This window comes from Populus alba, chromosome 1 (genome assembly GCF_005239225.2).
Source record: "Populus alba chromosome 1, ASM523922v2, whole genome shotgun sequence".
Taxonomy (NCBI): domain Eukaryota; kingdom Viridiplantae; phylum Streptophyta; class Magnoliopsida; order Malpighiales; family Salicaceae; genus Populus; species Populus alba.
Genome location: NC_133284.1, coordinates 27642113 through 27666153, shown reverse-complemented (window position 1 = coordinate 27666153; position 24041 = coordinate 27642113). Strand labels below are relative to the sequence as shown.

At 34.3% G+C, this 24041-nt stretch overlaps 1 protein-coding gene across 1 annotated transcript; it reads left to right on the top strand.

Moving 5' to 3' along the window:
• The first annotated feature begins 3842 nt into the window (after nt 1–3842).
• LOC118045619 (callose synthase 2-like) lies at nt 3843–24033 on the top strand. The gene is given in 43 exon segments (XM_035054294.2): nt 3843–4131; nt 4235–4322; nt 5806–6035; nt 6401–6501; nt 6912–7033; nt 7131–7224; nt 7382–7492; nt 7594–7710; nt 7787–7879; nt 7970–8061; nt 8293–8419; nt 9452–9666; nt 9750–9843; nt 10886–11008; nt 11118–11235; nt 12026–12360; nt 12467–12519; nt 12619–12679; nt 14755–14836; nt 14918–14967; nt 15050–15136; nt 16103–16244; nt 16335–16443; nt 16537–16621; nt 16696–16856; nt 16961–17084; nt 17167–17264; nt 17350–17476; nt 17652–17803; nt 18428–18537; nt 18649–18774; nt 18913–18981; nt 19069–19258; nt 19367–19526; nt 20231–20350; nt 20434–20552; nt 20654–20737; nt 21267–21379; nt 21470–21699; nt 21789–22586; nt 22692–22742; nt 23142–23327; nt 23432–24033. Coding segments are annotated over 41 exon segments (5865 nt in total). The 5' UTR covers nt 3843–4131; nt 4235–4322; nt 5806–5848; the 3' UTR covers nt 23681–24033.
• Nucleotides 24034–24041: the final 8 nt, after the last annotated feature.

Genomic DNA, 24041 nt, shown 5'->3' with positions numbered 1-24041 from the left:
GCTCAAACTCTTAGCTGCTCTGGTTTTAGAAGAATACCTCAACCTCAAACACCTTATCATATTATTCTGTCGAAGCGTACGTGCCAGAGTTTTTTAAATTTTTTTTATATATTTTAATTTTTTTAATGTGCTAATATAAAAAATAAATTTAAAAAATAAAATATATTATTTTAATATATTTCAAAAGAAAAAAATATTTTAAAAAAGATATTAAATAAAAACCCAAAAAAATTATTTTAACATGTTCCAACAAAATTGCTAAACAAAATGTCATTTTACCATTTTTCCTACAAAATTATTATTTCTATATATCTTGTAAATATATTAAAATATTATTTATTGAAATAATATTTTTTAAAATTTATATCTTTTATTTTTTTATATAAAAAATATTCTAATCACATTATTTGCATGGTAAATTTAATAAGATGAGTTGTATTATTTGGAAACACAATCTCATTAACCTTTTTAAAATTTTAAAATTTTTTTCATTTAACAATTAAAATATTTTTGTGTTTTTAGATATTTTGATCCGTTAATATTAAAAAATAATAAAAAATTATTATTTTAATATATTTTAAAATAAAATAATACATTAAAAAATAATTAAAATCACATTACCAAATAAAAAGGAGGTCGGTGGAAGGGTTCTTCTGGTGTCGAAGAAGATGGCCCTTCGTGGACACGTGTCCTTTGGAGGGGGCTGTGAGGAAGCGGAATGGAAGCAGGTTCTAAAGTTGGCAGATTTCTGAAAATTGATTTTTTAGGCTGTGATCATGCGCATGCTTACATCAGCGAGGATTACAAACACAGCCTCCTTTCTTTCCGCACCTTTCCATCCCAGCAAGAAAGACATGATGTTATCTCGGGCTCCGATCCTACTTCTAATATTATTTTTTAAAAAAAAAATATTTTTTTTATTAATTTTAAATTAATATATTTTTAATATTTTCAAATAATTTTAATATACTGATGTTAAAAATAATTTTTTAAAAATAAAAAAAATTACTAACATATATTTTAGTATAAATAATTATTTAAAAACCAATTATAATTACAGTAACAAACAAACTATAATACTGTCGAGTCATGAGAGTGTTACTGTACGAGGTCTATTATTAAAAAGTAGCTGGATCCACGCTGTTACCTTAATCAGCACTCGTCATCAAATATCTATTACTGCTTTTTAACTTTGTTATCCTCTTGCTGTGCCGGCCGTTTGCCTTTTCTTCTTTCCCGCCGGTTCCACCCTTTTATTTTCTGCTCGGAAGCCATGTTGTTTTTGGTCTATGCGTAAACCGATCCGAAAACACCATTGATCAAACTAAATAAGCAGAGAATAAAAATCTTCCTCCAAGTTAAATCTTGTAACATTAAAGCTCAATACCGGCCTTGACAATGAAACCTTTTTTTATTTTTGTTACACAATATTAATATTTTTTTCTCATTGGAGAAGATAGCTTTCACATTCGGCTATGAACAGATGAAATTATTGATGTAATTGAACTTTGATGTAGCATTAAACCTAACTTTCTTACCTGGTATCTCTTTCCAACCTCCTTTTTTTATTTTATTATTATTATTGTTGTGAATATTAAGATCATTTTATGTGCACCTCGATTAATTTTACAATTTTGACCATATGAATCTTTAATAATTTTTAAAATTTTAAAAACTCAAACTAATAACCTTTAAAATAATATTCAAAATCTAATGAACTAGTGAACATATAAAGTTATTCAAAACCTAACTTTATCTTTTTTAATTGTTTTTTTTTTTTGTTTTTTTATTATTAATATGAATATTCAGATCAGTTTATATGTACTTCGATTAATCATATAACTTTTAAAATTAATAATTATGTAAACTTTAGTAACTTTAAAATTTAAAAAACTCGAGACTAATAATCTTTTAAAAAATATTCAAAATCTAATAAACTAAACCACACCTAACAAGATACCCTTCTTTCCGTTTCTTGTTTGATTTTAACAGAGTTGACAGCACTTGGAAAATAAGTGTAGTTTACTGCATCAAGAATATGTTGTGGGGGTCTCAGTGCTCCCCTGTCGTCGTCTTTAATAAATTCCAATCTGTCAGCTACTCTTATCTTCGTTCGCAGCTGTCCAATCAGCCTTGCCTTGAATAATTGAGGGTATGAGAACAGCATGGAATATATATTGCTAAGGTAACGCCACGTAAAGCCATTAATAAAATTACTTTGGAAAAAAAATAAGTAGTAGAAGAGAAAAGCTATATTTTTGTTTAAAATTATTTTTTAATATATATTTTCATTATTTTAATATCCTAATATCAAAAATATTTTTTTTAAAAAATTACTTTGATATATTTTTTTCAGTGAAATATATATTAAAAAATAATTAATACCACACTCATAAACACACACTAAAATGATAAAGAGACAAAGATTGATGATATTGTTTTTTTGAGTATTTTTAGTGCAGGACAAACTGATTTAGGTCAATTAATTTTAAATTTTTAGAATCAACATTGAATCATGTAAGAATATTTTAGGCTCTTTAATCAGCTAATTAGGTTTTTTTTTTCAATTTGATTTTTTTAGTTAATTTTTTATGGTTTTATTTGTTTAAAACAATTGGACTGTTTAGATAACATAATAAAAAAAATTTGACTATAAAAAAAAAAAAATATAATAAAAATTTAACCAGGAGAAAAAAACTTGATTGTCCACAGATTTTTTTTTTTAATGGTGAACAATGTTAATGAGTGTGTGGACAGTGGTGTTGAGAGTAACATTTCACCAACGCTTTTTAGTATTTTTTTATAATTTATAATAATATAATAATCATAACTTATAATACTTGCATGGTACAACCTTACCAAGAGAACACTCACACGCGTACACACACACGCTTGACTTGGAAGATGTAATCACATGCATTCAGTCTCACAATAAAAACAACAAAGCTATTGCTTTTATAAGTTTTTTAAAAATATATCAAAATATTTATTTATTTATTTTTTTAAAATATAAAAAATCACTAAAAAAAGTATTATTTAAAACACAGTTTGAACCATAACACTAATAAATTATAATTATTTATCTTTTTTAAATATAAAAAATTACTATATTTAATATTTCTTTAAAATAAATATACTTTTTAAAACGTAGTTTCGAGTTTCGACTGTAACACCAATAAAAATCATAAAGAGCGTGTTTGATAGTGTGATAGTGGTTGCTTTTCAAATAACTTTTCGTACTGAAATACATGCCAATGATATTTTTTTCATTTTTTTAAAAATTATTTTTGACATCAGCACATCAAAACGATCTAAAAAATATAAACCGCACTTAATTTTAGCAAAACAAAAAAAAAATTTTAAATTTAATGAAACACCGTTTGGAACGCAATGCCAAATGGTGTCAAACTCAAGACAAAACTTGGGTGGATTCATCCCTATACTTTTTTTAATGTAGTCCTTGCATCAATTTATTTCTCAACGCCATCCCTGCACACCCTGTTCTTCTTTTGTTAGTATTTATTAATAGGGTTCCTCCCTATGCAGTGTAGTTAGTGATTCAAGCCTTGACATGTTCGCAGAAACGTGTAAGAGATTTTTAGGAAACAAAAAAAATTAAAATTTAAAAGCATAACTAAATTAAACTAAGCAAAAAGACAAGGACTAGATTGAGAAATAAATTAGTACAGGGATAAGATCCAGCCAAAAAACTATTACAGGGACAAATCTTACGTTTAACCCACCGAAGCTTAAAAAAAGCAATTCTCTACCGGCTGCTTGTATTATTTTATTCATGAAAGAGAGAAGATAGCCTAGAGAAATGGTGGGGTGGCATTTTCTTATTGGAAAAGAAAGTTGAAAAAAAGTGCCTGTACTGTAGACTAAAGTCACTCTACTTGTTGCAGTTTCTTTCTTTCTTGTCTTCTTCCCTTATCCCTCCCACGTTCGTAGTTTCCACCTCTTTGTCATAACTTCATATTTTGCTGCAGTTTCTATCCTTCCTTTTCTTTTTCTTGCTGGACTGTTCTGTGCAGATACATATACGTGTTTGTAAAGCAATCAGTTTAAGAAAATGAAGTCCTGGGGTTGATGATCATGCAGAATTCCTGAAGTGTTTTTTGGTTCTGTATGGTAATCTTTCTCTTTCTTTCCCTTTCTTGTTTCTTTTACTGTCCAGTATCTAGTTTTTGTGATTTTATTTTTTGGCTCTAATGGGTTGGATTTCTTGGAAAAGTCAAGAAGGTAAAAGAGAGTGAGATCTTTGGCTTGATGATCATCAAGTAGAGTTGCTGAGGTTCTTGGCTCTTTCTGTTAATAAAGTGGTAATCTTTCTCTTTCTCTGATTTTCTTGTTTCTTTTCCTGCTGTTACTTTTACTGCCTAGCAAGGAACTTGTTCTTGGAAGAAGTAGAGCTATTGAAGTTCTTGTTTCTTTTGTTGTTTTTCTTTCCCTGCTTCTGGTTCATAAAACATATTTAAAGTGGTAATCTTTATCTGCTTTTGTTGTTCTTTCTTTACTCTCAAGAACAAGAATTCAGTTCTTGTTTTGTTTGTTCTGTTGGGCTGGTTGGGTTTTACTTAGCATCTCATGCTTTATAAATTGCATATTTTACAACAGACACGAATAGAGAAGAAAACTGATTCCCAATTCAGCCTATGCTTCACTCATCAGTATTTGAATTTTCTTGGTTTTATCACCAACTAAATAGAGGGCCGGTTTGATTTTGCCAGGGTGAAACCATATCTATGGTTAGGAAAAGATTTTTTTTTTTTAAACAACGAGAAAATCGTTCTCACTGTCTATGGTTTGATTGCTGCAAAAGTAGAACAAGTGACAAGGAATTGACTGGATTCCTATTTAGCTAAACATAACACTTGGTGGGTGTTGCGTTGTGGGTGGTGTTGTGTGGTGGTTTTAGTTAGTATTTGGTGGAGCTGATTTGTTTAGTTAGTGAGTTTGGTTCCAGGCTCGGTGAACTTGGGAGGAATTCTTGATTGTTCGAGTCTGTGGTGGTGGGTCCTCTGTTTTTGGTATCTCTAATGTTTTATTTATCGTTGCTCTCATTTGGTGCTAAACATTTTTATGCTTTTCTATGGAGATTTGCACTATCCCGTGATTTTGGTTGATGTGGTGCTGCTTTGGGGATGCTTATGCTGTTTTGATTTTCCTGGTCTTTTGCTCCTTTTCATGTGTCCCACTCAGGTGTTGTTTGCAAAGGTGCTTGGCTGCATTCATGATTGGCTTGGTTTTTCTGTGACCAAGTTTCCTTGCTAGTTTCTCTGAATATATGTGTGTTAAGAAAGTACGTTTGGTTGTTACCTTGGAAGCCTTGTCTTGAAATTTTTCCTGTTGACATCCATTTTTCCTCCTGGTTCCTGGAGTATGTGATTCTGCACTTTATTTGGGTTCTTGTTTGTTTCTGGCATTATCTGTTTGTTTGCTTCTTTAGATAGCTGTCCATTATATTTGTTTCCTTTCTCCATACTGGCCTACTGGTCTCATGGTGCTTTTGTCTAATTTAATCTGGCTTATCAAAAGATAATGATAACTTGCTAGATAAACAGATGAAAGGAAAAGGAATAAAGCAAAACTGTGGGCATTGTCTCTTATTGTCTTGTTTTAGAAAGGGAAACATAAAACATATTTAGCCAAGTCTAATAATTGAATTAAGTTTTATGTGAATAATGGAATTTCCTAGGTTTTGATTTTGGCAAGTAACAAAGAAACCAAACAGGGTGAGCTGTTTTAGCCCCCTTTCTCTCCTTCTCTCCCCTCCTCTTGTTGATGTTTGATGGTTTATGGCAGGTAAGCAAAGACATTTTAAGTTGATCTTTACTACGCATCAGAGATGTCAAATAGAAGGGGGTCTGATCAGCAACCGCCGCAGAAGAAGATTCTGCGGACTCAGACTGCTGGTAATCTAGGAGAGTCCATGTTGGATAGTGAGGTGGTGCCTTCTTCTCTGGTTGAGATTGCTCCAATTCTCCGTGTTGCTAATCAAGTTGAGGGAAGCAACCCTAGAGTTGCTTATCTCTGTAAGTTATTAATATATTATTTTTGTTTGGTGCATGTTAGCATGCTCATTTGCGTTTTAAGCATGAATAAAATCAACTCTCATCATTGGAATCCTCTTGTTTGTATAGGATCTTTCATCCAACTGGAGGATTTTCTTTTTGTTTTTCTTCTAATGATTCTGTAGACATATTTGTGAAATAGAAGCTTCAAAATGTGGATGTGTTCGAAGAAGGAAATGAGAACTTCATATTGAATAGAGTTAACAAGTTCCTTCAGAGTTCTGGCTTTTCAGCATTTCCTTATCCACACACGTATACGTATATATTTGGTACTAGGTAGATAAGTAGTGTTATTTACTCATATACCGTTTATCATTTTTGAATAGGTCGGTTCTATGCCTTTGAGAAAGCTCATAAACTAGATCCTACATCTAGTGGGCGTGGTGTTCGGCAGTTTAAAACTGCACTTCTACAACGTTTGGAAAGGGTAAACTCTCATTTCACACGCTTATCAGGTCTAATTTTCATTAAGACAGATTTGGCTTAGTATTTTCCTCCTAAGGATAAGAAATGTAATCTTGTGAAGGACAATTCCTTGAGCATGTATGTAATATCAAGACAAATTTCTCTCAACCAAGCACCTTGTGGATTTCTTTTGTCACATGGACTTCAAGTTACAGTTTACAATTCTTGGTTTGCTTTATTTGAAAGTGTTCCTATTGCTTCAAAAAGATTTATTAATGTTTACAGCAGCCATTGTTTGCGGTCTTTCATCTACACACCATCCTCCCTAATTTGGAGCCTTCCAACTGCTTTTTAAATTTACACCATTTCGATATTTTGTGAAGGATCCATTTGGAATTACTTGAAATTATATTTATGTGTTTGGTCTAACAGGAAAATGACACCACCATGCAAGGAAAGACGATAAGTGATGCTCGAGAGATGCAGAGATTTTATCTGGATTACTATCAGAAGTATATACAAGCTTTACGAGATGCCGCTGATAAAGCTGATCGGTAAGTTTTTTTGGTACAGACCTGATTTATTAGTAAATTAACTTGCCTTGGATGTACTTTTTTGTTTTCTCATATCAAGTTCACCTTCCTAGTTCAGTGCCCAACTTACAAAAGCTTATCAAACTGCTGCTGTCCTATTTGAGGTTTTGAGGGCTGTCAACCGGACAGAGGCGGTGGAAGTAGATGATGAGGTTAGGCTGATAATTTTTCCTTATGAGGCATTTAATATCTGTCCATCTTTTTTAGAAAAATATACTTGAATCTGGAAGCATTCATTTTGTGAATAGTTGTATCATATATTGGAAATTTTGTATAAGGGCTCTCTTCTTTCCTTGTTTTCTATTGTAGGTTTTGGAAGCACAGACTGAAGTTGAAGAAAAGAACCGAATTTATGTACCCTATAATATTCTTCCTCTTGATCCCGAAAGTGAACATCAAGTTATCATGAGATATCCTGAGGTCAATTCCATCTTCCTTGTCTGAAATCTTTTGTTTCATATTTTTATGCTACTCTTTTTTGAGTACTGATGAAAACTCTTGGTTGGTTATGTAACTTACAGATTAAAGCTACTGTTCTTGCACTTCGAAACACCAGGGGTCTTCCATGGCCAAAGGGGCACAAGAAGAGAGGAAACGAAGACATTTTAGATTGGCTTCAGGCTATGTTTGGCTTTCAGGTGAGTGACTAACTTGGTTGCTTCCTGTTATATCCAAGAGTGCTTTGGTTGGCTGTAATAAAGTGATGATATGTAGAAAGATAATGTGGCAAATCAAAGGGAGCACTTGATTCTGTTGCTTGCGAATGTGCATATACGGCAATTTCCAAAGCCTGATCAGCAACCCAAGGTTGTTTACTTCTCATTTATGGTTTATTTTCCTTACTTTGGAAATATTCTCATGCATCAATCAACTTTCTGTACGTTTTTTTCTTGTTAGTTGGATGACATGGCTGTGACAGATATTATGAAGAAACTGTTTAAGAACTACAAAAAATGGTGCAAGTATTTAGGACGCAAAAGTAGCCTTTGGTGAGCTTTCCACCTTTAAAATCACATAATTTATTTTCATTATCATCATTATTCTAGAAATGCTGAGTGGGAAATTGAAGTCTTCTTATAACCAGTATGGATTTGGTGCTCTTATTTTTTTCTTCAGTTCACTTACAGGAAGTGCAGAGCACCTCATTCTCATGTTCTCTTTTGTTCTTTCATTTTCATTCCTACCGTTTTGATTAGTTGTGCTGCTATTTTGAATGGTAGGCTGCCGACTATTCAACAAGAAGTGCAACAGAGAAAACTACTCTATATGGGTCTGTATCTTCTTATATGGGGAGAAGCAGCAAACTTGAGATTCATGCCAGAATGCCTTTGCTATATATATCATCATGTATGCAAGAGATTTGGCTTTCAACTTCTTATGACGACACACCTAAATGAAGAATGTTTCAGTATATTTTTCTATTTCATGTTTGATTTTCTTTTTTAAACCTGTCAGACCTAAACAGCTCCTTAAATTTTCCCTGTTAGGCTTTTTTTTTTTCAGTTTGCAACCTACTGGATGTGAAGTTGGCAAAAAAAGAAGTTATCCTAAATCACCTATATATTTTTATATATTTTTGTATAATAACCAGGTTCTCTCAAGAACGGTCTTAATATTTGCCTGGAATGCTGATTGTGTTGCTGAGATAAGAAGCAATAACTAGGTTTCAAGGAGATTTGACTTGTTTAGAGACTACAAGCGTACATCCATAGAATGTAGAATCTTCTTATTATACTTTCGTTGGAAATCCTATTTATGCGAAGAAGAATGTAGAATGTTTGCATGCAATGTATTTATCTATTTATTTACTGCAGTGTTACTAAAAGATTAATCTTTTAGACAGTTTCTACAGTTTAGGAAATATTCTCATTGGCAAATCATGAGAAGTTGGAAGAGTTATAATCAGAAAATAATGTACTTTGCAAGACTTGTATAGACTACAGATAAAGAGATAATGAAGGGAGAAGAAACTTATTAATTTGTTGCTTTGTTCTCTGTTTTTGAGTTTTGGGGAAGCTGGAAGTGCTAGATAGGGATACCTATTCAATGCATTTTTTATGTGACTATAAGAGTTCTTCAATTTGCAGTTAATTGAAGTAACAAATATTAATCAAAAAGAGATTTCTTCTTTCGGGTATTCATGTAGTAAAAGTAATAAAAAAACATTGTAAGGCTCAACAACATGACAAGTAGATTGAGTAGATAGCAAATTTTCATGATTTGATGTGCATTTGGAGACAAACAGTATTTCTCATTGACTTGTGAATAAATTTTGATACTTTATACTTCATTTTCTTTTACGAGTTTTGATTTTCTTTTTGAATAGTGGAATATTTAAAGGTTAAGGATGCTTTGACTTATTGAACTCAATATTTATAGATGGCATTTGAATTGTATGGAATGTTGGCTGGGAGTGTCAGTCCAATGACGGGTGAGCATATAAAGCCAGCCTATGGTGGTGAAAATGAGGCTTTTCTAAGGAAAGTAGTAAAACCTATATATGACACGATAGCAAGGGAAGCGAAAATGAGCAAAGATGGAAGTTCAAAGCATTCTCAATGGAGAAACTATGATGATTTGAATGAATACTTTTGGTATAATGCTTTATTCTCTTGCTCAGGCTTTCCAATCTGTGAATGCTGTAAGCTGTAAATTGTGAGTTGGTTTGGAATTGTAGGTCAGCTGATTGTTTCCGATTAGGATGGCCCATGCGTGCTGATGCTGATTTTTTTTGCCCCTCTGTGTTGGGGCTTCGAGCTGAAAAAGATGAGGTAGGCTATAATTTTGGGCCTATGTTTTTTGTATGTTTGCCTTTCTTCATCCTCCCCTGCTTTCAATTCATGACTGCAGTGTTTGGTAACCCATATTCCTTCTTCATGTTAGCACTTTACAATTAAAGATGGTGAAATGATCCATATGTTTGGCCACCATTTAAACCTTTAGGGCTTGACCCTTGCCTAATGTGCGTTTCAACACAATGCCTCTAGCTTCAATTTCAGGGCTTGGTATGTGGTGCACACCCATGAGTTATGTTTCGTCTAATACTTGAAATCTGCAACACTTAAACATGCTTTACATATTATTCATTACCAACACCGAGAGATGCAGTTTGCATATTGGTAGCAATTTCATCTGACTTGGCGTCATTCCTAGACACGATTGTGCAAAAGGCAAATTGTAATGAATTAACAACCATCTATGCCGCGTGTGCCTCCGAGATGTTTTCCCTTTCTTTATCCTTCAAGATGGGGGAGGTCACAGCTGGCAAACCTCATTGGTAAGGGTATGACGGAGAGACAGTAGGCTAAATAAGCTTCAGAATATCCAATTTGGCTCTTCTTCTTCTTCTTTTTGTTGAAAGCTCCCGCATCTTATTGGAGCATGATTTGCATCTCTGGTCTAGCCTCTGAGAGGAGTAACATGGATGAGAGATCAGGAATAGGAAGAACAGTAGAGTATGTGTCTCTGAGTGCTGACACCCATTTATGACATATATCCTTGGATGGACAGATTTTTGAAGTTATATTTGCTCTTTGATTCCTTTCTCTCTCTTCTAAAATTACATATTCTAGGCTCTAAGCACTTAATTACTGATTAGCTCAATTCATTGGATATACCGCATTCTTTCACTTCAAAAGTCAATCCTTGGCAGCATTCTGAAAGTGGAGCATATTTGTATTGAATTTGTGATTCAAAGAAATTATCTCTTACAAATTAAAACTTTGCAAACATAAAGACTATTGCCATGTCGAAAAATTTTGGTCCTGATATATCACTTCTCATGGTTGGTATTTCTCTATTTCTGATTATCAGGTTAAGAAACCACTTACAGGGGATCGATGGATTGGAAAAGTTAATTTTGTTGAAATAAGATCATTTTGGCATATTTTCAGAAGTTTTGATAGAATGTGGAGCTTCTTTATTCTGTGTTTACAGGTAAACCTCTCTGCGTTTTGGCTGTTATATAATGAATATTTTTAGACTTTTCTTTTCTAATGATATCTTGAACAAATGATTTTTTTTTTGCATGTTCCCTTCAATTAAGGCAATGATCATCATTGCTTGGAATGGATCAGGAAAATTGAGTTCCATATTTGAGGGTGACGTTTTCAAGAAAGTTTTGAGCATCTTCATCACTTCTACGATACTAAATTTTGGACAAGGTAGAGAAAAAAGTTCTCCTAAAGACTTTGTGTTCGAGCATTGCTCATTATTTTGTTGAGCTTACAGACCTATTCATTTATCTCATGTCCATAGTTACAGAAAGAGAGGCATTGGTGCCAATTGAGCTAGAAGCTCATTGGCATGTCCAGTTAGTTTTAAGTATAGCTTATATATCACCATTCACCAATTCTAATTCTCTTTGGAAGATGTCACATGGTATTTAATACGACTGCATACTGGTTGAAGGTTTGGCAGTTTTCTGTGAAAGTTCAATTGGTCATTTAATTCCAATTTGGATGGCTCAGTAAAAATTTTGAGCAAGTTTCTTAGAGGTGAATGTGATGATCTAGACATTTATATAGAAGCTTGTCTTGCAGAGTCGCGACCTCGCACTTTCCTCTCGTATCCATGTCGTGGAAACCTCCTTTTTGAAACCTCTGTATTTTCTGATGAAAACATAAACTAAAAATCATATAAGCAAAAGATTAAATACAGGTTGAAAAGAGTTATAATGATGTTTAGAAAGAGGAATAAAAATGAAAGCCAGTAACAGAGTTTTTCCCAACTCTCTATCCTTAAATGATAAGCCATCTAGACCATGTTGACGGTATGTGCCTTAACTTTGCGAATTCCAAGAATTTAAGCATCTGCTGTTACTAGTCAATACATAGCCTTTTTGATTAAAGATTATAGCTTAGAATTCCATGGTAATCAGAAAGCACTGCTACATTCTGTACCATGCACTTATGCATTTATCAATACAAATTGATGATTCTATTTTATTTTCAGCTGTCATTGATATCATTCTGATGTGGAAGGCAAGGAAGACTATGCCATTTTATGTGAAAATAAGATATGTTTTAAAGGTTCTTTCAGCTGCAGCATGGGTCATAATTCTACCAGTAACTTATGCGTATAGTTGGAAAAATCCTCCTGGACTTGGACAGACCATTAAGAAATGGTTTGGCAGTAGTCCAAGTTCGCCTTCTTTGTTCATCATGGCTATCCTAATTTACTTGTCTCCAAATATACTCTCTGTGTTATTGTTTGTGTTCCCAATAATTCGGAGGGTTCTTGAACGTTCAAACAATAAGATTGTGTTGTTCCTGATGTGGTGGTCACAGGTATGCAAAATTTTGCTTTAAAACTTTATTGATAATTGCATTCTATGGAAGTTTTACATATACGAACATACCTGCAATCTCTCGCATGTAATCTGATTTCTTGCAGCCTCGGCTCTATGTTGGAAGGGGAATGCATGAGAGTGCTTTTTCACTGTTCAAGTAAGTGTTAATATCTGGACTTGTGGATGCTTGTGGCTTCCATGACTACTGAGTTATTTTCTCCTCTTACTGAAACTTTTATTTGCTTTATTTCCCTAGGTACACCATGTTTTGGGTTCTCCTACTAGTGTCAAAATTAGCTTTCAGTTTTTTCGTAGAGGTACATCTCTTGCTCATTATACTCTTTCCCATCCTACTTAATGAACGTTAAATCAACCCCCTTAACGCAACAGCATCCAATGTTCAGTTAATGCAACATTAGTATCTTCATCTATTGTGTACTTAATAATTTCTTTCTTAAAAAACAAAGCTAAAGCAAAAGAAAAGAAGTCTTGCCTGGACTTAATGAATTGATGAAAACCAATAACAAAATAAACTAAAACAGAAGGGTGGCCTTCAACAGTGGAGCAATGCCTTTTCTTTTAATTTTTGGTCCCTTTAATTCTTTTTCGTCAATTGTGTCCTTTAATTGCAAAATTAATAGCCAATTACTTCAAATTTGATGACGAGGGACAAAATTGAAAGACAGAGGACCAACTTAGAAAAGTCACCAAAAATAGGTGGTTTGTTTAAAGTTGGCATACAAAGTACAATTTAGTCCCTCAATTTCCAAAATTCAACCTTTTCGGTTTCTTATATTTTTCTAAATTTAATTTTGATACAAAACTTTATTTTTATTATTTTAGTCTCTGATTTTGTAAGGAGATAAAGTTTCGCTAGATTCTAGCATAAAGAGAGTCGTTTTTGCATATTTTGGCCACCAAATTAGTTGATATTGGTGTCAATGAGTTCTATTTAATGAAGGAGCTTGAAAATGGTTGTTTTAAACCTCAATATTACCTAAACAATAGATTAGAGTTGAAGAAGAAAAATGTAATCTGGTTTGATTTTGTGATTTGGGGGGCCTTTTTTAGCATTTTTTTTAGTGTTTATGAGATGTTTTGTTTTTTGGTTAAAATGGGTTACAAAATGGGATTTTTGGACAAAATTAGGTATGCCCTGATTTTCGGTCACCACTATGGTGGCCGGAATCTTAACAGACAGGTAACATGTCGTTTGATTTGTTTTTTAAAAAAACTTTTCGTCTAGCCCATAAAAAAAAAATATAAGGCTCAGGTGTGTGGGCCTAAGCGACCCAGATGTGTTGGGCCACCAAGCTCGTGTGCCTAGGCTCTTTCGGCAAGTTTTTTTTTTATATATTTTTTCAATTATTTTTATTCTTTGTTTAGGTGCAAGAAAAAATTAAGAAAAAAATTTATTAGACCTGATTGAGTTCTTGGCACGGTTCGTGGATTCAATGGGTTAATTCACAACATCTAGGGCTTTTTTTTAATGCATTTTTCCCTTATTTTTTTTTAAAAAATACATTAGAACTATTTGTTATTATTGAATTTTGTTTTATTTAACTTAAAATAAAAAATGCAATTACATCTTTTTTTATCGCTTAGCTTAAAAAATTATGCCTAATTGATATTATGTTTTGATTTGGGTTCTAAATTTTGTCAGTTAATTCAAGTTGACCGAGGTCGATACCATGTGATATTTTTTAAAATTTTAGCTTCGATTCATTTATAACTTTTCAATTTATTTCCACATTTAATCCAATTTGTGGTCAATTAAGACCCTATGAAGGTTCAACCGGGAAGAGAATAAAGGAAGGGAAAAAAAAAGGACATATTATCCAACCGAGTTAACTCATTATGGTCATGTCTATTACTTGGGTTGTAAATTCCGCGTGTTAATCCTAGTCGATATAGTGTGTTGTCTTTTCATTTCAATGCCTCGTTTTTTTTTTTTTTTTTTTCCAATTTAGTCTTTTGATAGTTTTTTGTTTCACATTTAAGCTAGGGTTAGACAAGACTAAAATGGCGGTGACGTTACTTTTTTTAAAGCAAATCACAATTGTTACTTTTTTTTAAAGCAAATCACAATTTGAACGGGGCATCCAATTCATTGTTGGCCCGTTTGGTCACACAAGCCACACTTTTTTTCTTCTATTTATTAACTTTTATGGTGGTCGATTAACGTCTAATACACATCGGGTTTTGAATCCCCATTTCAAATATTTCATCGCACGCAGACAAAAATAACAATTTTTTTTTTATTTTTTTTTTGCAATTATAGGCTTTTTATCCTACCCGCAACAGAGTCTATTTGACAAAAAATGTAAAGAGATAAGAAAGAATTTTGGGAGGCAAGTAATGGGTTTCTACAAACAAACCTTCTTTTTTGCAGATTAAGCCACTTGTTGGTCCAACAAAAGCTATCATGAAGGTTCACATAAGAACCTACCAGTGGCATGAGTTTTTTCCTCGAGGTAATAGCATGAGTGAAATGCATTCTTCTTAGTTCTTGTATGATGAAAATGTTTTATAATGCCATCATTATCTGTTTGCAGCCAAGAGTAATATTGGTGTCGTGATTTCTTTGTGGGCTCCTGTTGTTCTTGTACGTTTGTTCCATTGACATCTCTCTGCAATTGTTTTTTAACTGTCAAGATTACTGTTTGATCTAAGTGATACCTTTTTAGGTCTATTTTATGGATACTCAGATTTGGTATGCCATCTACTCAACTATATTTGGAGGCATATATGGCGCGTTTCGCCGTCTTGGAGAGGTTGGTAAAGATAGCTTTGCTCTATAGATCGTATTTATATTTGAACTTTTGGCTGTATTCCTATGTCCAAGTATGTGCAGCAAATTATTTCTTGATCATGAAGGCAAGGATTGTTTGATACCCATTTAAAGCATATTGATGGGATCTTATCTCTAATAATAGGTTGTTTGGAGCGAATTCTCTACTGCAATTGAAATAGTGTTTGATTTGAATTCAACTGATAAATAATTTGAATTCACATGTTTGGAAAAGATAAAATTCAATTCATTGCTGTTATTTTATTTCTTCAAATGTCTTTAAAAATAAGAGGGCTAGATGAGTATTTTGAGAAAGTTAGTTTTAATATTAAATTTGTCTACTTTGAAATTTTGAATCAGAGGGGTTGGTCTCTGATTTACTTTTGTAGTAGTTTTAGAGATTAATTTGTATTTGAAATTCAATTCTTAAAACTCAAAAGGATTCCAAACCTAAAATTTCATGAAAACCTCTGAATTTACCAAACATGCAGTAAATGTTGTTTGTTTGAAAATTTGACTCAAAGAAAATATATAGGCACTTGTGGATCGTTAGATAAATTGATTCACTGGTATTCAAACTGATATTAGGAATGCTTAATAGTTGATTAGCCTACACAACTAAAGAAAGGTGTTTTGACTTCTATAGCAATCACTGCATGGTCATGTTAACAAGTGAGCTGAGAGAAGTCACTTTCTCATTCATCCAAATCATTGAAAATCACCAAAAAAAGCTTCAAATTGATGCCTTTAAAACCCAAATGCACTTTGAAAAGCATTTCTCAAAAACACCCGACGTGCGCTACCAAATGGTGCCTTAATCCCTTGGGTGTTTAATCAGTTCACTATGAAGAAAAGGCGTCGGTAACATTTGTTCAGCATTTAAGAAAAATACTCTTTGATCATACTTTTTAGTAAAATTCCATAATTATTATTTCTGTTTCATTTGCAGATTCGGACATTAGGAATGTTGAGGTATCGATTCGAATCATTACCAGAGGCCTTTAATGAATGCTTGATTCCTCCTGAAAAGGTTGAGACTATCAAGAAGAGAGGACTGAGAGCCATTTTTCTCTCGTAGATTTACTCCGCCTGTAGGTGCTAGAGACCCACATCTTCAATGTCTTTCGCCATTTTATTATCTGAAATGCCCATATTAGAGTCTTAACCAATTGGCTTGTTAGTTCAGACTGAATCCAACAAGTCCAACAAAGAGAAGGAGGAAGCAAGGTTTGCACAAATGTGGAATAAAATAATCACTAGCTTCTGGGAGGAGGATTTGATAGATAATAGGTATCGTAAGGACTTGCAAGTGGAATATTTTGCTGCCTTTCTTAGAATTAGGGTGAATGTTATTATAGATTCTAATAACTGTCAAATCTGCAGGGAAATGAATTTGATGCTTGTTCCCTATTGGGCTGATCGTGAACTAGACCTCATTCAATGGCCTCCATTTTTGCTTGCTAGCAAGGTTTATTTGTTCCTGAATTATTTTAGTTTTCTAGCCTCACTCAGACATATAAATCTAACCTACATACCATACAGATCCCAATAGCATTGGATATGGCAAAAGACAGCAATCGAAATGACCGTGAACTGAAAAGTAGGTTGGCTTCAGACAATTATATGCACTGTGCAGTTCGTGAGTGCTATGCTTCTTTTAAAAGTATCATCAATTATTTGGTTCAGGGAGATCGGGAAAAAAAGTGAGTTCAATGCTATGTATATTATTAGTCAAAATTGGAAGGAGGACTTGTGTTTTTCAGTCAAGATAATTTTGGTTATCATCTTAACTGTTTGCTATGTTCAGGGTTATAGAAGATATCTTCACCAGAGTTGATGAATATATAGAAAAGGACGCCCTGATACAAGAATTAAATATGAGTGCCCTACCAATTCTCAATGAACAATTTGTGAAGCTAATTGACTTTCTGGTATCATTTTCTGACAGAAACTGGTATGTATATCTGTTGGGTCAAGCTATACCCCTCCTAACTGAAACAGTATATATTACAGATAATCAATAACAAGGAAGACAAGAATCGTGTTGTCATCCTCTTGCTTGACATGCTAGAGGTCGTGACCAGGGATATACTGGAGGATGATCTTCCTAGGTATATTATTTGAATGCAACTGTTTCTTCTATACATTATTAACTTTTGTATAATTGTGTTATGCATTTATTATTTCCGGCTGTAGTTTGATGGATTCAAACCATGGTGGATCTTATGGAAATGATGAGGGAATGACACCAATTGATCAGCAACATACATTTCTCGGCAAACTCGGGTTTCCAGTTCCAGAGACAGAAGATTGGAAAGAAAGAGTAAGCCCCTTTTGCTAGTATGTCCACCATGTGGCCGCGCTTGTTTTCTCTAGTTTTTAGCTTGTAAATATCACTCAGGTTCATTTGACCTAATTCCTTTCTTCCATTTTCAATTTGGCAAGTCAACTACAGATGACATTCTAATCTCATGTGTATAATTTGATATTTCCAATAGATCAGAAGGCTTCATCTATTGCTTACTGTGAAGGAGTCTGCTATGGATGTTCCATCTAACTTGGAAGCTAGAAGGCGCATTTCTTTCTTCTCGAATTCATTGTTCATGGAAATGCCCAGTGCACCTAAAGTTCGAAATATGCTTTCGTTCACGTAAGCTGTCTTCACATCCATCTTCTTTACAGCATAAATTAAACTTCTGTTTTCATGATCGACTCTGGCATATACATTAGCAATGTCAAATGCAAAGTTTTAGCTAGACTTGGATTGGCACTGTGATTACCTGAATCTTCTTCTTCTTTCCCCTCTTTATTTAAATTTTTTTTATGAACTTTGTACCTACCATTGTTATGAAACCCAACCTTGCCTGGTGGGTTGACCCGGTGACTTGCTGACCCAGGCCTTGGTCTAGGCTGGGTTTCCTTTTGGACCAGCCATGTAGTTGACCTGATGGGTCAATTTGTGACCCGACAAACTTGGGTGAGACTTGTGGAATTTTTTTTTCATTCGAAACAAAGTCATTTGTAACCTTTTTTTTTTTTAAATTGTTTCGAAACAAAGTTTAAGACAAAAAAAAATTGAAATGTTTTTTTGCTTTTGACCTGGGTTTCCTTGGCCTGGCTGGGTCTCTTAACTACGGTACCTGCTGTGAAACTTGAAGCACTATAGAACCAAGTTTTACCATTGCTGTATTGTTCTTTGCATTATTGCTCGGTTGCTTGCAGATGACTGTTATTACTTGCATGTGTAATGTGACACATTTGTCTTCTGTTTTAGTGTCCTAACTCCTTATTACCACGAAGAGGTTAATTACTCTATAAATCTTCTGGAAAAGCAAAATGATGATGGTGTTTCTATCCTTTTTTACTTGCAAAAGATCTTTCCAGGTTAACATCATCTATTCTTTTTCCTAATCTTATTTTCTTTTCAACTGATTGTCCTTGGTAAAATTTTGTACAGAAAAATAATATACTTTATGTATTTATGATTCAACTCAGATGAATGGAAAAACTTCCTCGAGCGGGTCGGATGTAACAATGAGGAAGAACTCCGTGCAAATGATGTATTGGAGGAAGAACTCCGTTTGTGGGCATCATATAGAGGCCAAACATTAACAAAAACAGGTAGGAACCTCTCTCCTGCCACCCTGACCTGCAGCGTTTGTGTATCTTTTTGAGAATTCATAGAGCAGAATTCTTATTTTGACATTATATTGACAATAAGCATTCTATGCTTTTCTGCTGATATCTTTGACAAATAAGTACGAGGAATGATGTATTACCGAAAAGCTTTGGAACTTCAAGCATTCCTTGATATGGCAAATGATGAAGGTACTTGGCCAAAGCTTGATTGTAAATGTCAGATTATGTCATCCCTTTAACATTGAATCAAATCCTATTTAATGTTGCTTGTATCAGAACTAATGAAGGGCTACAAGGCTGCTGAATTAAATAGTGAGGGACCATCCAAGAGTGATAACTCAACTTGGCAACAATGTCAAGCAATAGCTGACTTGAAATTTACATATGTCGTGTCATGCCAACAATATGGCAAGCACAAACGTGCAGGTCATTCTCTTGCCAAAGACATTTTGAAGCTCATGACAACGTAGGTTTCCCAATTTTTCTTTGGCTATTTTTCTGACATTATCCTTTTGACTTCTTTTGGCATTTGTGAGGAACTGGTTGTATCATTTCATTGTTTTCCTGGAGGCAGATATCCATCACTTCGCGTGGCTTATATTGATGAAGTTGAAGAAACTGGAAAAGATAAATCCAAAAAGATGGTTGAGAAGGTTTATTATTCAACTCTCGTGAAAGTTGCTCCTCCAACCAAACCTATTGATTCTTCCGAGCCAGTTCAAAATTTAGACCAGGTACCAGTCTTAGTGTGTTTTACAGCTTGTTCAGATTTGATAATATTCAGGAATCTAATTTAATTTAATTGTTTGAGAAAGTTACTGCTGGCTTTATTCTTAAATGAAATAATGCATGAAATGCTTGATAGACATTTGATTTACTGTCACACTATTTTCTATTGATTAAGTATTCACTGTATGCTAAACTCTATGATCAAGGAAGAAAACGGAAAAATGTTTGATGCAGTGTCAGTGAGGCAGGCAATGTTTTCAAATCCGTGTACTGTTCTTTGCAATTTATTTATTGAACATGATTGTCTAATATAACATAATAAGGGGAAAGGATTACTACAGCCTCATAACTCCTGTCTTATTCTATTCATCAAGTATTATTGTGAACTTTAATCGGTTGAAGTCATTTAAGCTGCTTCTGTTTTCAGAAGGTTTGATCTAAAAGTTAGTTGAAAAAGATTATTAATACATGGGGATTTTTATGATTTCTTCTCCTCTCACCCCCACCCCAAACACTTGAAGACCAAACCTACTATGACATGCATTTTGAGTGTCATCGATGATAAAACTCATATAACTGGTGTATGTGTGTCCATGAAAATTTGTGGTGTGGAGTGTGAGAATCGTGTGATTCTTCTTTACTTAACTGAAGGCATTTTATTATTATTAGCATGATTCCTGCAATTACTCTGTTGAATTTCATTCTGCAGGTAATTTATCGGATAAAACTTCCAGGGCCTGCAATGCTAGGTGAGGGAAAGCCAGAAAATCAGAACCATGCCATTATTTTCACTCGCGGGGAAGCCTTGCAAACAATAGACATGAACCAGGTACTCCATTCAGTAAGAAAGAAAATAGATTATGGAAAAGTCAATCTGTAGAGAAACTCAATTGATATGTATCCATGCGATAGGATAACTACATGGAAGAAGCCTTCAAAGTGAGGAACTTGCTTCAAGAATTTCTTAAAAAGCATGACGGTGTGAGATATCCGACAATTCTTGGGCTTAGGGAGCACATATTCACTGGCAGGTACTGTGCTGTTTTTTCTTGGAAAATGAACTATAGCTGTGCTGCTGCAATATTAAGATTCAATTTCCGCATTCACTAAAGGTTTTGGTTGATCTGTGCAGTGTTTCATCTCTAGCATGGTTTATGTCAAATCAGGAGACTAGTTTTGTGACTATTGGTCAGAGATTGTTGGCTAGCCCTTTGAAGTAAGATTCCAGCTTCAATTCAGAAAATCTCATGTTTATGGTTTATATACTAATTAAATTAATGGACAATATCATGTCAATGCAGCAAAAGAACTTTATCCGTGTATTGACCACTGTATGGTTTGCAGTTTGTAGGAAGTACCTGAAGCATCCTATTATTAACTCCCAAACATATATATTGCTAGAGCTATAATAGTTTTTTTTTTTTTTTTATTATTTTTTTTTTTTGGTGGGAGATTGGGTTGGATATGGTGCAGTCTTTGTGCTTTGTTAACACAGTGTTGATTGGGCTATGGAGAAGCCTCTAAATTTTCAGGCTGGCAGATATCTGCTGCTAGCATGTGTTTATACTTTATATATGTGCCACATTTTTAATTTCATCTGTAAAAGAGAGGGCAATAGCATTCTGGTGTTACATTTTCTCTCTTTTCATTACTTTACATACATAACTATTAATCTTGTATGTATGACTTTTGCTGTCTGTTTTGTTTCTTACCTTTATAATTAATGATATCTGCTCCTCATCCAGAGTACGGTTCCATTATGGTCACCCGGATGTTTTTGATAGACTATTTCACTTGACGAGAGGGGGTGTCAGCAAAGCTTCTAAAGTCATCAATTTAAGCGAGGACATATTTGCAGGCATTGTGATATTTTATGTACTTTACACTAATGAGTATATGTTTTTTTTGGCTTTGCAACCCATCATTTTCTTTTTTCAATTGTCATCAGGTTTCAATTCTACATTACGTGAAGGCAATATTACTCATCATGAATATATCCAAGTTGGTAAAGGGAGGGATGTGGGCCTTAACCAGATATCTATGTTCGAGGCAAAGATAGCCAATGGGAATGGTGAGCAGACATTGAGTCGTGACATATATAGGCTTGGACATCGCTTTGATTTTTTCCGAATGTTGTCATGCTACTTCACCACAATTGGTTTCTATTTTAGTACCATGGTATGTCTGAAATGCAGATTCTTTCTCACGTGGTATATGCATTACCATTCTCTATACTAATCCAAAAGTCCCTGATTCTTCTTTGGCAGCTAACTGTACTCACTGTCTATGTGTTTCTATATGGCCGCCTATATCTCGTTCTCAGTGGACTCGAAAAAGGCTTAAGTACTCAACGAGCTATTAGAGACAACAAGGCTCTTCAAGTAGCTCTTGCTTCTCAGTCTTTTGTGCAAATTGGATTTTTGATGGCTTTGCCTATGATGATGGAAATTGGTCTGGAGAAAGGATTTCGTAATGCATTAAGTGATTTCATATTGATGCAGTTACAATTGGCCCCTGTATTTTTCACATTTTCTCTTGGAACAAAGACTCACTATTATGGAAGGACATTGCTGCATGGAGGTTCAGCATACAGAGCTACTGGCCGTGGCTTTGTAGTGTTCCATGCTAAGTTTGCTGATAACTACAGGTTGTATTCTCGCAGCCATTTCGTCAAAGGGATTGAATTGATGATTCTGCTCCTTGTATTCCATATATTTGGGCGTTCATACAGAGGTGTAGTTGCATATGTTTTAATCACTATATCAATGTGGTTCATGGTGGGGACATGGCTTTTTGCTCCTTTCCTTTTCAATCCATCAGGGTTTGAGTGGCAAAAGATTCTTGATGACTATACAGATTGGAATAAGTGGATAAATAACCGTGGAGGGATTGGTGTTCATCCAGAAAAAAGTTGGGAATCCTGGTGGGAAAAGGAGCAAGAGCATCTCCGCTATTCTGGGAAGCGAGGCATCATTGTGGAGATACTGTTGTCACTGCGCTTTTTCATCTTTCAGTATGGCCTTGTGTACCATCTCAGTATTGTTGACAAGACCAAAAGTTTTCTGGTATACTGTCTATCATCATTTTTCTTCTTCATGTCTGTGTGTTCTATGACGTTTAAGAAGAAATAATTAAAATTATTCTGAACTTAAATTTCCTCTGGCTTACAGGTTTATGGTGTTTCATGGATTGTGATCATTCTAGTATTGTTTTTAATGAAGGTTAGTCACAAAGATCTTCAGCCTACTATTATGTATCTAAGAATAGCTTCTTTTTTTTTTTTTTTTTTTTATTATTATTATTATTATTATTATTATTATGTCCTTTTTCTCACTTGGATCATTTTCCTATGGTACCTGTTTGCGCAAATCCTCTGCCTTGAATATCTGCAGTGTTAGAACCAAATATCCTGATGCTAATCGTATTTGCACGTCATAAGTTGTACAATTGATTGTAAAGTTGGCTTGCTGGACGTTAGTTATTCAAAGATTTTTTATTTTCTATTTACTGCACCCCAATTTTACTGGCTCTGTTTAGGGCTTCACATTTAACTATAAAATTAAGCAAACTAAATTCCCCGACCTGGCTAGTACTGATAATTCTGTTGAATTATTTTACAGGGTGTAGCTGTAGGAAGAAAACAGCTCAGTGCAAACTTCCAACTCTTGTTTCGGCTTATTAAGGGTCTCATATTCATAACTTTTATCTCCGTATTCATCACCTTGATAGCACTCCCTCACATGACAATACGGGATATCATAGTCTGCATTCTTGCATTCTTGCCTTCTGGATGGGGACTGCTGCTGGTTAGTAAATCATGGTGCCTTGTAAGAAATCGCTTTAGTTGGATACTGTTCTGGAAAAGATATTTATTTTTCACGGCTTTTTTTGGTCGATCATTTTATTACAGATTGCACAGGCCTGCAAGCCACTTATACAGCGCGCTGGCTTCTGGGGATCGGTCCGGACACTTGCTCGTGGTTATGAAATAGTCATGGGTTTGCTTCTGTTCACACCCGTTGCATTCTTGGCTTGGTTCCCATTTGTTTCCGAGTTCCAAACTCGAATGCTGTTCAACCAAGCTTTCAGTCGAGGTCTTCAGATCTCCCGTATTCTTGGTGGGCCGAGAAAAGACCGCACTTCTAGAAACAAGGAGTAATGCATCTCCAAGATCTCATCAGCGGACGTGTATATACAACTCCATGCTACTTGCATGACCACATCTAAGAGAAAATATGCTACATTTCAAATAGTTCCTGTCTACAATTTCTACTGTAGATCAGAAATGGCTGTTAAATGTTAATACGCAGTATGTATCAGTGTGGCTAGATACCAAGACAGTTCAGAATTATGCCTATAGTGTTTTGTGTCTTGTTCCTAGGGTCTTTCGGAGCTGACAGAGCTTTCAAGAGCTGTAAAAGTGTTATATTTGTTCTGTCAAAAGTTGTAAATCCTACCACGAGGATTATTGAAACATAATGTGAATTGCATTTGTTAAATTTCGTTACCAAATCTACTCC